The sequence below is a fragment of the Barbus barbus genome (genome assembly GCF_936440315.1).
Source record: "Barbus barbus genome assembly, chromosome: 14".
Lineage (NCBI taxonomy): Eukaryota > Metazoa > Chordata > Actinopteri > Cypriniformes > Cyprinidae > Barbus > Barbus barbus.
The window spans coordinates 32126059-32142429 of NC_136742.1; the positions used below are offsets into that span (position 1 = coordinate 32126059).

Sequence of the window (16371 nt, forward strand, 5' to 3'; positions counted from 1 at the left end):
TCTGCTCAGTCTTTGGAGACATCAGACTAATTCTGATGAGTATCTGGATGACCAGAGGAATCTTTCATCTCGCCAAACACAAAGATGAAAGGATCAACATTATCATATCAAAAACAGCACATCAGTGGAGCGTGAGCTTTAAGAAATGTCCCCAGAAAGCTTCTCGAGCCATCAGATTCGCTGTGGTTGTTTGCACAGGATTATTTGGTTTGTTTGTACTAGTGCTGATTACGATTATTACGATTAATCGCATCCAAAATAAAAGTTTTTGTTTACATAATATATGCATGTGTATTGTGTTTGTTTATTATGTATATATAAATACACACACATTAAGTATATATTTTGAAAATATTTACATGTCTATACATTATTATATTTCATATTATTTATTTAATATATAAACAACATATTTTTCTTAAATATATACATGCATGTGTTTGTATTTAGTATATACATAATAAATACACACAGTACACACTCATATATTATGTAAACAAAAACTTTTATTTTGGATTTATTTTCGTTTGACAGAATTCGTTTGTACATGTATTAAAGATAACAAAAAATATATAATTAGGGTTTTGTAACGTTTAGCCCATGTGTGTTCTGACGTCATCTGTTGTGCTATTAAACATGAAAGCCTCTAGCATTTATTTAGGCAATATTAATAAATATACATAAATATTAATGACTCATCTTGCATGTAAGGTCATGCACATATTTTTGTAGTAGTCTGTACACTGCCATTTAGAAGTTTGGCGTCGGTAAGATTTTTTAAAGTCTCTACTGTTCACAAGGCTGCATTTATTTGATTAAAAATACAGTAAATTGTGAAATATTATTAGAATTTAAAACACTTCTTTTCTGTGATGTGCAGCTGTATTTCCAGCATCATTACTGCAGTCTTCAGTGTCACATGATCTTCAGAAATCATAATAATATACTGATTTACTGCTCAACAAACATTTCTGATTATTATCAATGTTGAACACAGTTGAGCTGCACAATATTTTTGTGGAAACCGTCATACATTTTATTTTTCAGGATTTCAGATGAATTGAAAGTTCAAAAGAACACTGCTCATGGGAAATCCTTTGTAACATGTCTCTTCTGATCAATTTAATACGTCCTTGCTGAATAAAATTACTAATTTCTTTCACCGCTCTTGATCTGCTAATGAGAATCGCCTCTCTGTTTGCTTTCTCCGCAGGTTGTTTAACCAAATACCCGCAATCCAGATGGAGACGCTACTGGTTTATTTGATGGTTGTTGTAATGGCGCTAAAGGCCCAGAAGATCCAAGTATGCCCCAAGCGCTGCATTTGCCAGGTTTTGTCTCCCAATCTGGCAACCTTGTGTGATAAAAAGGGGCTGCTCTTTGTCCCTCCAAACATCGACAGACGCACCGTCGAGCTCCGACTGGGGGACAATTTCATCACGAGCATCAAGCGGAAGGATTTCGGCAACATGACTAAACTGGTGGACCTGACGCTTTCTAGGAACACAATAGGATTGGTGGTGCCTCACGCTTTCAATGATTTGGAGAACCTTCGCGCCCTTCATCTGGACAGCAACCGCTTGACCCACATAACGAATGATACATTTAGCGGCATGTCCAAGCTGCACCATCTCATTCTCAACAATAACCAGCTCACGCACATCTACATTGGAGCGTTCAACGACCTTCTCGCTCTGGAAGAGCTGGATTTATCCTACAACAACCTGGAGAGCGTGCCGTGGATCGCCATCCAGCTCATGAGCAACCTGCACACTTTAAACCTGGACCACAATATGATCAACTACATTCCCGAAGGAACCTTCTCCGGGCTTCAGAAGCTGAAGCGTCTGGATGTAACGTCCAATAAGCTCCACAAGCTTCCGCCAGATCCAGTTTTCCTGCGTGCCGGAGTTTTAGCCACGTCTGGCGTTTTGGGTCCATCGTCTTTCGCGTTGAGTTTCGGAGGAAACCCGCTGCACTGTAACTGCGAGTTGCTGTGGCTTCGGCGATTACGGCGAGAGGATGATCTGGAGACCTGTGCAGCTCCGCAGCATCTCGCTGGACGCTATTTCTGGACCGTATCCGAGGAGGAGTTTCTTTGCGAGCCGCCGCTCATCACTAGACACTCGCAAGAGACTCGCGCTCTCGAAGGCCAGCAGGTTTCCTTGCGCTGCAAAGCCCGAGGCGACCCAGATCCCATCATCCATTGGATCGCTCCGGACGGAAAGCTGGTGTTCAACTCCAGCCGCACCATTCTCCATTCAGACGGGACCCTAGACATCCTGATCAGCACAGTCAAGGACTCTGGATCTTTCACTTGCGTCGCTTCCAACCCGTCTGGAGAGGCGCAGCAGACGGTGGACCTGCTCATCACCAAACTTCCGCATTTCACTAACGACACCAGTATGGTCCAAGAGCCAGATCCGGGGTCGTCTGACATCGCCACTTCTGCCAAGACGGGTGGAGACGGAGGCTCCTCGATGGGCAACAAGGGTGGACAGGAGAAGAGGGTCCTGATCTCGGAGATCACCTCATCCTCGGCTCTGATGAAGTTCAACTTTCAGAGGAATATTCCAGGGATTCGGATGTTCCAGGTCCAATACAATGGCACTTACGATGACTCGTTAGTATACAGGTGAGCCTGTTTGGTTTTAAACACCTTTAAAGAGGTGCTTGACTGTTTTTTTCCTAGGCTTTATTGTGTTTATGGGTTGTAGTCAAACATGTGTTCATGCTTTGTTTTTTTAAAAAATTCATTATTTTTCACAGAATTTACCTTTATTTTACACCGCTCTGTTCCTTCTCTGATAAACGCCCTGATTATTTCCTGGTTTTATGAGGCCCCTCCCTCAGAAATACGCGATGGGCTCAGATTGGTTAGCTGGCTCAGTGTGTTGTGATTGGCTAAACCGCCTCTAGGGCACTCTGAACATCCCGCCCCTCAGCTCAGTAATAGATTTTTACGTGCACCCCTAGTTTTCTCTTCCTCTTCTCTAAAGTAGCGTAGCATGGCTCCGCCCCCTTTGCTGCATGTTCCCGGGGGCGGGGTTTATCTGGGTTTGTGACATAACGGACCCGGGAAGTAACTCGTTGTCGTCCCTAAGAGCCGTTTTTGTTGGCGTTAAACTATGGCGTTATTTTACTGCCAAATGTCGAGAGTGCATTTTTGTAGCACGAAGGTAGATTAATATTAGTTTGACATTTAATCCAGGTGTGAAAATAATGAATATCTAGCACAAGAGCACGGAGAGATGTGCGAGTGCACAGGACAAAGTTTGAGCGAGAGGAGAGACATGTTTTAAGCGTGCGCTTAAAAAAAAAAGTTGAGCAAACTGAAAATTTTAAGGCAAGCAGCTACAGCAGATTTCTCAACTTTTTGTTGTATAAACTGAAAACAACAAGTTGATAAAACTCAAAAATCTGCTGAGGCTGGTTGCCTGAAACGTTTAAGTTTGCTCAACGTTTAAGTGATGTGTATGTGGTGAAACAGAGCTGCTCAGCTGGCCCTACAGACTATAAAAATGATGGTGGAGGAAAGAAGAAAGTGCACTAACAGTGCAGCAGTAATCTAAATGGTCTGGAGAGGTTCAGTGGCTCATGAAGGGAGCTTTGGCTGTGGCTCTGAGTCTCATTTACAGCAGCTGGGAACCAGAGGCTTTACGGCTGTGCGACAACTGCAGATAAGCTTCACAAAATCACCATCCAGATGATGAGTAGGGCTGGGAATACTTTTTAAATGACGAAGCCATATAAAGTTTGGTTCCGTTAGTGTTCCTTGCACATGCATTTTTCTGTCTGCGTAAACAGAAAACTGTACTAAAATGTTGTTTCTTAATTTACTATACCTTGGCGTGCAATCACAGTATTGAATGAGTCTTATGAGCTGGTTCTTTTTAGTCCTGCGCAATCAGTTTAGTCTGATAACCAAATGATTCTTATGACTCGATTCGCTTTAGTGTTTCAAGACAATACAGCACATCAACTGTAGTCTGATTCCTGACTGAATGACTCTTATTAGCCGGTTATTTTTGGTGAATCAAAACAATGCAGTGCAAACATTGCGGTCTAATTGCCAAAAAAATTACTCTAATGAGTCGATTTGTTATCGTGATTCAGAACAATACAATGTGGCCACTGTAGCCAGTTATTTTTAGTGAATAAAACAACTTAGTGTATCCTGTGAGACTTGTTCATAATAGCATAGACAAATGGAAGGGGACACAAATAAATTCATCAAAATGAAGTGAGTTTATGAGTAGTTAATCTTCCCTTTAAAGAGAAAACAAGCTGATAGATGTTTGTTCTTTTTTTAAGCTTAAACTCACTTCCTTTTGACAAATTTCTCAGAAAACAAGACTTTATATTGCAAGACATTTTGCTTCCCAAGTAAATATATCTTAATTTAAGAGTGTTAAGATTTTTGTACTGGAAAATACAAAAGTAATATCCCAGCTAACCTTCTCACAACTTTCACTAACGTTCTTTTAAAAGTTATATAAATGTTAGGACAAAACATGCTTAAAGTGATGTTTATGGAAGGTTTTTATAACTTCATCAATATTTGGTACATGTTCTTATAATGTTTAGAGAAAATGTTCTGAGATCAACATTATGATGTTATTTGTACTTGATGAACATCTAAGAAATGCTTTTGTAACTTTTAAATAACATAAAGACAACTGAAGTGTTTTATACTAAAATTAAACATTCAAACACATATTTTGGGAAACAATATAGTTAGTAGAACGTTGTAAGAAAAAATGTTTTTAGATTTAAATAACGTTAGAACCATGACACAAAACTGGACATTTTAACGTTCCTAGAATATTATTACAATAATGTTGTATTTTGGGAGACAAAATTAGAACGTTGTGAGAAGTGTTTTTGTAACCTTTTAATAGTATAAATCACAACAAGAAAACTGGATATTTTAGTGTTTTATACTATTAAAATGAAGTTTCAAACATGTTATATTTTGGGAAACAATACAGTTAGCAGAATGTTGTAAGAAACATTTTTGTAACATTTAAATAGCGTTAGAATCATGACAAGAGAACTGGACATTCCAACATTCAAACAATGTTCCCACAACGTTTTAATAACTTTCCTGGGAATCATTTTTGCAATGTGTTGCGTTTGCAGTTGCATTTCTTTTCTTCCTCAATGGTACTAAAAAAGGTCCTTCCTATTACAATGTATCCCTAATGGGATCAAATGTGACCCTGGAGCACAAAACCAGTCATAAGGGTATATTTTTTTGAAATTGAGATTTCTACATCAGAAAAAAAAATCATCAAAATCAAAAGATAAATAATATTTCCATTGATGTATGGTTTGTTATGATAGGACAATATTTGTCTGAGATACAACTATTAGAAAATCTGGAATCTGAGGGAGCAAAACAATATAAATATTGAGAAAATCTCCTTTAAAATTGTTCAAATGAAGTTCTTAGCAATGCATATTACTAATCAAAAATGAAGTTTTGATATATTTACAGTAAGAAATTTACTAAATATCTTCATGGAACATGATCTTAATATCCTAATGATTTTTGTCATAAAAGAGAAATGTATAATTTTGATCCATACAATGTATTGTTGTCTATTGCTGCAAATATACCTGTGCTACTCATGACTGCTTTTGTGCTGCAGGGACACATATGATGAAGAACAGCTCATTAATTATGTTCTGAATGATGCACGTTGACTGGTTCTAGCAATATTTCTGACTGCATGTTTGCTGATGGCTGTTTCTTGCAGAATGATTCCTCCGACCAGTAAAAGCATCACGGTCAACAACCTGGCAGCAGGAACCACGTACGATCTTTGCGTTCTGGCCATTTATGACGACGCCATGACGGCGCTCACGGCCACACGTGTGGTGGGCTGCGTTCACTTCGCCACCGAGCCGCAGTACCTTCGCTGCCACTTCATGCAGTCGCAGTTCCTCGGCGGCACCATCGTGGTCATCATCGGCGGCTTGATCGTGGCGTCTGTCCTGGCCTTCATCATCTTCCTCATCGTGCGCTACAGGGTGTGCCAGCAGGAGGGCGCGGATAAGGGCCTGGAGCTGGGCGATGTGCGCTCGCAGTCTGAGCATCAGGTCTGTGCAATTATCAACATTTCCAAAAAAATGCATAGCTTTTAGTAAGGAATGAAACTTTGCAAGTGCTTCCACTGCAAACAATTATATTGTTGTCTTGTTTTCTAGTATAAATATCTAAACATTCTTGAATCAAGATGCATTTACTTGACAAGTAAAATATATTAAGATATTAAGTGTTGTTTTCAAAAATATAAAAAAAATTATCAAAAGTTTGTTTAAAACAAACAAAAATATCTGCCAATGGGGTAAGAAAAATAATCTTAATTCAAAGGTTAAACACAATTATTTTTCTTGCCCCATTGTTGCAGATATTTTTGCTTGTTTTAAGTAAAATTTTGATAATTTGTCTTTTCTTTTTTTTACAGAAAACAAGACATATATCTTAAGTCATTTTACTTGTACAGTAAATTCATCTTGATTCAAGAATTTTTAGATATTTATACTAGAAAACAAGACAAAAATACTAAGTTAGAGAATCATTTTTTTTGACAGTGTTACGACCCTCAAAATACACATCATTTATTATTCTGAGACTTGTTACGATTATTTGTTAAGAGATATAACCAGGCCCGGCTCTAGAATCAAATCACCGAGGGTGCTTCTTAAAGGGTTAGTTCATCCAAAAATGAAAATTAGCCCATGTTTTACTCTCCCTCAAAGCATCCTTGGTGTATATGACTCCAATCAGAGTTATATTAAAAATGATCCTTGCTCTTCCAAGCGTTAGAATGGCAGTGGGTGGGTGCTTCTGTTCAGCTATCAAAAAGTACAGTAGTCAAATAAAGTGCGTCCATCCATAATAAAACATGCCTCATACAGCTCCGGAGGTGAATAAAGGCCTCCTGTAGCAAATTAATGCATTTTTGTAAGAAAAATATCCATTGTAATAAACACTTTTCTCTCACTTCCGCTGACTGTCGTAGTCTTGTTGGACTTGTTCATTAGATATAAATGTACTTTCTTTAATGTTTTAAATAAATGCTGTTCTTTTCTTTTTTCTTTTTTTTTGTTACTTTATTTAGTTTTCTTATACAACATAAACTAGATCAACAAGCATGGTCCAAAGAGAACAACAGTAGTACGCAACTGTAACGTTCCAGACACAGAAACGTAGTAAGGACATTGATAAATCAGTCAATGTGACATCAGTGGCTCAACTTCAGTTTTGCGAAGCTACAAGAATACTTTTTGTGTGCAAACAAAACAAAAATATCAATTTATTCAACAATTCCACTATTTTGGAGAGTACCACGACACATGTGTGCACTTTCCCTATAAAGTAATCAACGTAATCAGCATTGTTTACGTTCAGGAGAAAATGCGTGCATGCATTGTGGTACTCTTTAAGTAGCTTTTATAAATATGCCTTGGATAAAAACATTACTGGTGTGCATCTTGAGGCAAAACAATGAATCTGACATACTTTAAGATCACTCAAGTGCAAGTGTCTTTCAGTTGAAATTGCCCAGACATGTATTTTAGTCCCCTTGTTATCTAATATGTTCATGTCTTTCTTTCTTCAGTCTTAAATAAATTATGTTTCTTGAGGAAAACCTTTCAGGATTTCTCTCCATATAATGGACTTCTATGGTGCCCCTGAGTTTGAACTTCCAAAATGCAGTTTACAAGCAGGTTCAAAAGGCTCTAAACGATACAAGCCAGGGAAGAAGGGTCTTATGTAGCAAAACGATCGGTTATTTTCTAATTTTTTTTTACAATTTAAATATTTTTTAACCTCAAACACTCGTCAATTACTCTAGCTCTGCTTGAACAGAGTTTTTTTCCGGTTCAAGACAGTTAGGGTATGTCTAAAAGCTCCCATCTCATTTTCTCCTCCACATTTACATTATGCATTTAGCAGACGACTTACATTGCATTCAAGTTACAGTTTTTACATTTTAATCAGCTCTTGCTTTCCCTGGGAATCGAACCCATGATCTTGGCGTTGCTAGCGCCATGCTCTACTATTTGAGTTACAGGAAAGCATCTCCAACATCTAAATCATCCTACATCGCTGTTAAAATACCGACCTAGTGTTTACAAAGTGAACATGCAAAGAAGTTTTGAAGTTGTTTTGCTAGATAAGACCCTTCCTAAGATTCTTCCTCGGTTGGGATCGTTTAGAGCCCTTTGATGCTGCATTTAAACTGCATTTTGGAAGTTCAAACTCAGGGGCCCCATAGAAGTCCATTATATGGAGAGAAATCCTGAAATGTTTTCGTCAAAAAACATAATTTCTTTACGACTGAAGGAAGAAAGACATGAACATCTTGGGCGACAAGGGGGTGAGTACATTATCTGTAAATTTTTGTTCTGGAAGTGAACTACTCCTTTAAGCCTTGTCTAAGAAACTGGGGGGGGGGGGGGGGCAATGTTTTAATATGTCTTAATGAATTCATTCTCATCAGGTCTGCGGAATTATCAAGTCCATGTCCAAGCAGGTTCTGGGTCCGGACGCGTGTCGGAAGGTGTCGCCGCAGAGCGAATCCGTCCCATCCCGACCGCCCAAGCCGGTTCTTCCGGACTGCACCGTCACCACGTCCGCTGCTAGGCACAGTTGGCATCCGGCGTCCCCCAGTCCCATCCGTCCAGCGCGCACGGACACGCAAGTCGACGTAGAACTGGACAACACCAACAGGAACAACTCGGCCAAGGTGCGTCCCACCGTACGCGCCTATTCCACAATAGTGACGCCGGCATCGCGCAGAGCGCAGCTCCAGAGCCTCCGCAACTATCAGACGATGCCCGCGGGCTGTGTGCGCGTCAGTCGACGTCACTCGCTCAACGTAAACTCCTGCAAACAGCCAGCGTACGCAAGCTACGCGCAACCGCTGCGCTCCAAACGCAGCTTATCCATGAGCGGCGGCGATATTCCCCAGATGGACTTGGGCGAGATACGCAATGGGAGATCCTCGCTGTCCCAGTCCGAGTGGGTTCTGGAAAGCACATTATAATGGAGGATTTTGCACTTCACTTCTGTGGTTTTTAATAGCGTTTCAGGCCACCGTACGTGTGTTATAATCTCGGACTGTCAAGATTTACGGAGAAGATGATGTTTTTTAAGCACAAATTAAATACTGTTTCCTGCATATAGTAAATCAATACTACGACTTGTATATTTCTTTGTTTTATGGGATAATACACAGACACTGCATACAAACATGTTACGTTGTGTAAAATAAAATGTGAAAATGACACGTGTTCTTGTTCAATATGACTCGCAATGCGTTGTGCGTTTGATAATGGCAGCGAAACGTCTGTGGCAAAAACTGAAGAATTGTGTAAATGGAATATACTTTGGTGCATACGCTTGAAAAATTATACAGGTTTTATGAAGGTATATTTAAGACTTTAAGACCTTTTTACAACCAAGACAGGAAGATTTAAGGAATAAATTGAAGGAAACACAAATTGTTCTGTCGTTTTCAAATGTCTACAAGATTCTTAAATCAGGATACATTTACTGGAGATGCAAAATGAACCTAAGAAGTCTTGTGTTCTGAGAAGCTTATCAAAACGAACTGAGTTCATGATCACAACAAGAACAAATATCTGTCAATGAGCTCAGAAAATCAACTTAAATTAAAGGAAAAATCAAGTTTTCATTCCTCATTGGCAGATATTTGTTCTTGTTTTAATAAACTCATAAAACAAGACTTCATGTGTTCATTTTGCATCTCCAGCAAATGGGTCTTGATTTAAGGATGTTTAGATATTTGTACTGGAAAACAAGACAAAAATACTGAGGAAGATGATTGTTTGGGTTTTTTTGTAGTTCATGCAACATTTCATGCCATGACTTTATGAATTGAAGGCTTTCTGCTCTGATTTAAGAGCTTTTAGGCTTTAATTTGTGGAAGAGTGAATTAAGACAGAGTCCAACAAGAGGAAAACTCGCAAACATAATCGTAGAAATTTATCACAAAATGCTTTTATTCAGAGGCTAAGAAGTGCATTGCGCTCAGTGCAAAGACAAATCATTTTCAAATCACATCGTCTCTTGTTGGACTTGTTCATTAGACATAAATGTCCTTTCTACTGAGAGTGTAATCTTCTGCTACAATGGTTTAATATGTAAATCAGCGCTGACGATGTTGAGGAAGATCTACTGTAGCTGCTCAGTTATTCCTTCAGATATTTCAGCGGAAACACCTACAAATCTTAAAGAAGCAATTCAGGATCAATGTGTTCCTGCAGAGCTGCAGCTGACTGGCTGAAGATGATGTGTTTGATGAAGCAGAAGGTCTGGGAGTGAAAGCCCGCAGCACTGGCTAATTATTTTTAGAAGTGTTAATGCTCGTGTTCCTCAGGAGCAGCGAGTTCTTGTGTTTGTTCAAAGGAACGGCATGAAGGTGATGAAGGAAGAGCAGTTTGGTCCCAGGAGGCCTGCGATCCACCTACTGCCCAGACTGAGTCAAAACAGCCAAACATTTCACTCCAGAATGAAGACAAACACAGAAGGATAAGGACTCTGTCTTTAAGGTCTGTTCTTAACCCTCATAATGCATTTGGGTCTGTTTAGGATGCATAAAAAATTATTTTAAAAAATGAAAATAATGCATAGCTTTTAGTAAGGGAATCAAACTTTGCAATTCCTTTATGACCTTCAAAATACACAATTTATTTTTCTGAGATTATTTACAATTATTTTTCAAGAGATATAACCATGTTTCGTGTTCAGGTCATTTTGACCCGGTTATGTATGGAGCACCATTAGTGCCAAAACACTTTGCTAAATTATTATCTATGAAGTTATGTTAGTGTCAAAAACTTTTGTAAAATATACTTAGCCTTTTCCACACATCTCATATCAGACTGCTAATGAAGGAATGTGTACTTCTATTGACGAACCATTGCAGCATGAAAAACTGATCATTTTTATCAAGCAATCAAGTTTATGCAAGTAAAATGAATTTTATTTGCTTGAATTTATTTGCAGCACTGGCTAATTATTTTTAGAAGTTTTAATGCTCGTGTTCCTCAGTTTGTCAAACAAGATCAGTTTCACCAGGGAAGAACTGCTGAACATTCAGCAGAACACACCACGAAATCTCCTACCGGTTTTCGATTATTCAAATGTTTTGCTGAATGTAATAGTCGGCGGAGCTGCAACGCTGTTTAGGCGCTTCAGGACGTGCAGACGGGGGAAGCGAGCCGGCGCGCTCGTGAAGCTCCGACAGCGCGGATTTCAAATGCCATTGCCTAGCATCCATCTGGCGAATCTCCACCGTCTACCCAACAAAACGGACGAACTCCTTCTGCTTTCCCGGTTAAACAAGGACTTTTCAAACTCTGCTTCTCTGTGTTTCACGGAAACCTGGCAGAATGATGCTATCCCGGACAGCGCAATTCATCTTCCTAACTTCAGCTGATCAGATCAGATCGAGATGCGGAATCAACGGAGAAATCGCGGGGACATGCTTCTACATCAATGAGAGGTGGTGTACAGATGTAACTGTGTTAAAGAAGATGTGCTGGTCAGATCTAGAAACGCTCTTCATCAACTGTAAACCCTTCTTCTCGCCGAGGGAGTTCTGCTCGTTCATTCTCGTGAGTGTCTACAAGCGCACGTGAGCACAGCTTTACAGAAATTCGCTGATCAGATCACAGACACAGAACAACAACACCCAGACTCTGTTTTAATCATTCTCGGGGACTTTAATAAAGCAAATTTTCCCCGCGAACTGCCAAAATACAGACAGCATGTTACATGTCCCACCAGAGACAGTAATATATTGGATCACTGTTACACAACAATAAAGGACGCATATCACTCGGTTCCACGAGCAGCTTTAGGACTCTCTGATCACTGTTTGGTTCATCTTATTCCATCCTACAGGCAGAAACTGAAGTCAGCTAAACCTGTATTAAGGACTGTAAAGAGATGCACTAATGAAGCAGAGCGGGATCTACAAGCCTGTTTCTCTCTCACTGATTGGACTGTTTTTGAAGCTGCGGCAAATGATCTGGACGAGCTCACAGAGACTGTAACATCTTATTTCTGTTTCTGTGAGGATATGTGCATTCCTAACAGGACTCATCTAACTTATAACAACGACAAACCGTGGTTCACTGCAAAACTCAGACAGCTCCATCAGGCCAAAGAAGATGCTCACAGGAATGGGGACAGAGTCTTGTATAAACAGGCCAAATACACACTGGAAAAGGAGATCAGAGCGGCAAAGAGGAATTATTCCGATAAGTTAAGGATCCAATTATCTTCCAGTGATCCTGCTTCAGTGTGGAAAGGTCTGAAAGACATCACCAATTACAAGACACCATCCCCATCACTGTGGAGAATCAACACCTGGCAGAAGATCTTAAGGAGTTCTACTGCAGGTTTGAAAAAACACCATTCACACCTCCTGCAGCCCCCCTCTCCCCCCCTCTTGCCCTGCGAAGGTGTTCAAAAAGAACAAGAGAAGGAAGGCACCAGGCCCAGATGGTGTGACACCAGCCTGTCTGAAATCCTTCAACAGATCACTGGAGCTGTGTGAAGTCCCTTCAAGCTTCAAATGCTCCACCATCATCCCCGTCCCAAAGAAACCCAAAATTACAGGACTTAACGACTACAGACCTGTGGCTCCAACGTCTGTGGTCATGAAGTCATTTGAAAAACTGGTTTTGGCTTATCTGAAGGACATCACTGGACCCTTACTGGACTCCCTGCAGTTTGCCTACAGAGCAAACAGGTCTGTGGATGATGCAGTCAACATGGGACTGCATTACATCCTGCAGCATCTGGACAGACCAGGGACTTATGTGAGGATCCTGTTTATGGACTTCAGCTCAGCCTTTAACACTATCATTCCAGACCTCCTCCTGCCCAAACTAACTCAGCTCTCCGTGCCCACCTCCGTCTGTCAGTGGATCAACAGCTTCCTGAAAGACAGGCAGCAGCTAGTGAGGCTGGGAAAATACACATCCAGCACTCATACCATCAGCACTGGAGCTCCTCAGGGCTGCGTTCTCTCTCCACTGCTCTTCTCCCTCTACACCAACGACTGCACATCTAAAGACCCCTCTGTCAAGCTCCTGAAGTTTGCAGACGACACCACACTGATCGGCCTCATCCAGGACGGTGACGAGTCTGCTTACAGACAGGAAGTTGAGCAGCTGGCTGTATGGTGCAGTCTTAACAACCTGGAGCTGAACACGCTCAAAACTGTGGAGATGATCGTGGACTTCAGGAGAAACCCCCCTGCTCTCCCCCCACTCACCATCATGAACAGCACTGTGACTGCAGTGGAGTCATTCAGATTCCTGGGCACCACCATCTCTCAGGACCTGAAGTGGGACAATCACGTTTAGTCTGTGAAAAAGGCCCAGCAGAGGTTGTACTTTCTTCGCCAGCTGAGGAAGTTCAACCTGCCACAGGACTTACTGAAACAGTTCTACTCTGCCATTATTGAATCCATCCTCTGCACCTCAATAACTGTCTGGTTCAGCTCAGCTACCAAATCTGACCTCAGAAGACTACGGAGGGTAGTCCGGACTGCTGAGCGAATCATTGGTAGAACCCTCCCCACTCTCCAAGAACTGTACTTATCCAGAGTGAGCAAAAGGGCTGGTAAAATCACTCTGGACCCCTCACATCCAGCACACTCCCTCTTTGAACTGTTACCGTCTGGTCGACGCTACAGAGCTCTGAGCACCAGAACGACCAGACACAGGAACAGTTTCTTCCCTCAGGCAATACATCTCATGAACACTTGAACTCTTAACAATAAACATGAAACACACAACACTATCATACTTTTTATTTTTTATTTAACACACATACTTATTACATTTCAAATTTGCACCTAACATACCTGTACATACTGAATAGTCTATTTTATATATTGTGTTTGTGCTATTTTGCACATTTGTATATTCTTCTTTTATTATCTGTGTCCTGTCCTGTTACTGTCTTTCTGTTGCATTGTGCAGCTTCTGTCACTACAACAAATTCCTCGTATGTGTAAACATACCTGACCAATAAAGCTCATTCTCATTCTGAAAACTTTTAAGAGTAATATTTAGGTGGTTTTGCTATTTATTTGAAATAAATATGTAGATTATCATACCTGTGGACTGTTTTTGATCAATCATGAGTTCAAAATTCAAAGGGATTTAATTAAATTCCATTCTTCCAATGGGGTTAATACTGGCAATTCACTGATTATATGTTCTTATAAATTTCTTACAGTGATATATTCAAATAAAAATTCATCAATACTGAAAAAGAATATATAAACAGTGGTGGCCAAAAGGATTAGAATACTAGTATTATTTCTTTATTTAGTTATTTCTATCTTTTGCTGACAAACATCATGTGTGTGAATTAATTAGGATGTTATATATGTAATTAAATACATTGTAACTGTCCCTTTAAATCCAGCCGAGAACTGTCTTAGGAAAGGATCGGCAGGATCTTAAAAAGTCTATTTGATTTCATGGTGACTTTGAGTGGTTAGATAGTTATTTCTATCTTTTGCTGTAGTGTGTTAGTAGGAAATATCAGTTTTTGCCATTAATTGTAATAATCCAGTGAGATTTTTGAGATCTGATCTAAATATATCGCAATATTTGAAGTGTTTCTATTATTTTCTCTAAAGTGCGAGAGAAAGAATGACGAAGCTGAATTATTCATGAGCCAATTAAGCGGCTGCGACGAGGATAGCCAGTAAACGACACGACTCATACCTGCGGAGAGAAATAAACAAAGAATCATAATACGCGCAGAAGTAATTCCAAGCGTATGCATTATTAACGGAGGAAAATGTGCTCCGAATGAACATCCTGGTTAATACTGAATGTGATTACTCCTTCTGAGAAAGAGCGGCGTGAATGCAAAGCGTGAGAAAGTGAAACGCTGCACCAGATCAATCGATGTGATCAGAAACTCAGGCCTGATCGTCTGCATCGTGACCTTTGACCCCTAGTCGAGTTTCAGCATCAGATAGAAAATAAGAAAAATCAAATAAATGATGCACCAAAAATAAGACTGACATCAGGAGTGGAACTGAAGTATCTGTCTAATACTGCCCCAGAGGATGATGGGAAATGTAGTTTTGTCTGCTGTTTCTAGTAGTGTTTAATACGCTCTGATGGGGTTTTCTCAGATCCGTTGTAATGTTTCTGGCTCTTCGTGGTGTCGTGTTTCTTCAGAAATGCACTGAAGCGCATGCACAGCTGTATTTACTCTGAAATAATGCCACTGCTCTCATCAGACGATTAAATGACTTACAAAAGAGACTTTCACAGCTGTTTCAAAGAAAATACCACTTTAACATTTATTTTTTATTATAATAAAAGAATGTATTATTTTATGTGTCCATTTATCACTTATTATATTAATATATAATTACATTAAAATAAGATTTTATTTACATAAATTATATATTAAATCTAGAATTGTATTATTTTAACATTGCATATTTATATAAATTATTAATTCTATACTACAATAAATATATTAGCTTTATATATTATTTACATAAATGTAGCATTATATACTAAAATTATAATTATATTGTATTATATTTACATAATATTCACATACATTCAACTTGTAAATGTTATATTAAAATTGTATATTATTTAAATACATTATAAATTATAAATCACAATTATAATTCTATTTACATAAATTGTAAATTATATATATATATATATATATATATAAACATATAAATGATATATTATTTACATTTAGTAGATGCTTTTGTCCAAAGTGACTTACAAATGAGGTTTTGTGAATCGTTAAGATTATAATATAAATAAGTATCCATTATTTACATTTAAATTATTTTAATTTATTATTTACAATTATAAATTGTTTTTAATATATATGTGTGTGTGTGTGTATAGAATTGCATTACATATTATTTGCATAAATGTTAAATTATATTTATAATTTGATTTATGTTGTCATTTAGCACCTTTCAGTTTGATCTGGATTCTTGGACTAATGCTGATGCTGATGCAATATCTTTAAATCACATCATATCACAAGAGACTAATATGTATTATTATAGGATATCCTCAGTGGTTGATCTGCTGATGTGTTAATTGTCTGATCAGTGACTGAATGGGTCTGATCTGATCTGCAGGTTTATTTTAGCGCTCCTGACGCCTCGGTGGGATTCGAGTGGATCTGCTGCAGCTCTGCATGTCTCAGTTACCTTGGCAACATATTTCTGCATGTACAATCCCATCTAAAATGCAGCAGAGCTCGCAGCAAAGACACACAGAAACCATTCCACATCACAGGCGCAA

The 16371-nt window shown here is 39.1% G+C and overlaps 3 protein-coding genes across 5 annotated transcripts in view; 2 read left to right on the plus strand and 1 right to left on the minus strand.

Annotated features, from left to right (window-relative positions):
* The window catches only part of LOC306880072 (transcriptional repressor protein YY1-like), a 672069-nt gene that overhangs the window by 645387 nt on the left and 10311 nt on the right, over window positions 1-16371 (minus strand). The window lies entirely within an intron of this gene.
* LOC306880073 (peptidyl-prolyl cis-trans isomerase FKBP3-like) overlaps window positions 1-16371 on the plus strand; it is a 391610-nt gene that overhangs the window by 208751 nt on the left and 166488 nt on the right. The gene's annotated exons all lie outside the window — the stretch shown is intronic.
* Window positions 1242-9062, plus strand: LOC306879895 (leucine-rich repeat and fibronectin type-III domain-containing protein 5-like; the record flags this gene model as incomplete). The annotated part of the gene is made up of 3 exons (XM_079433130.1): window positions 1242-2635; window positions 5763-6105; window positions 8517-9062. The coding sequence occupies 3 exons, from the start codon at window positions 1242-1244 to the stop codon at window positions 9060-9062; spliced, it is 2283 nt and encodes a 760-aa protein (XP_079289256.1).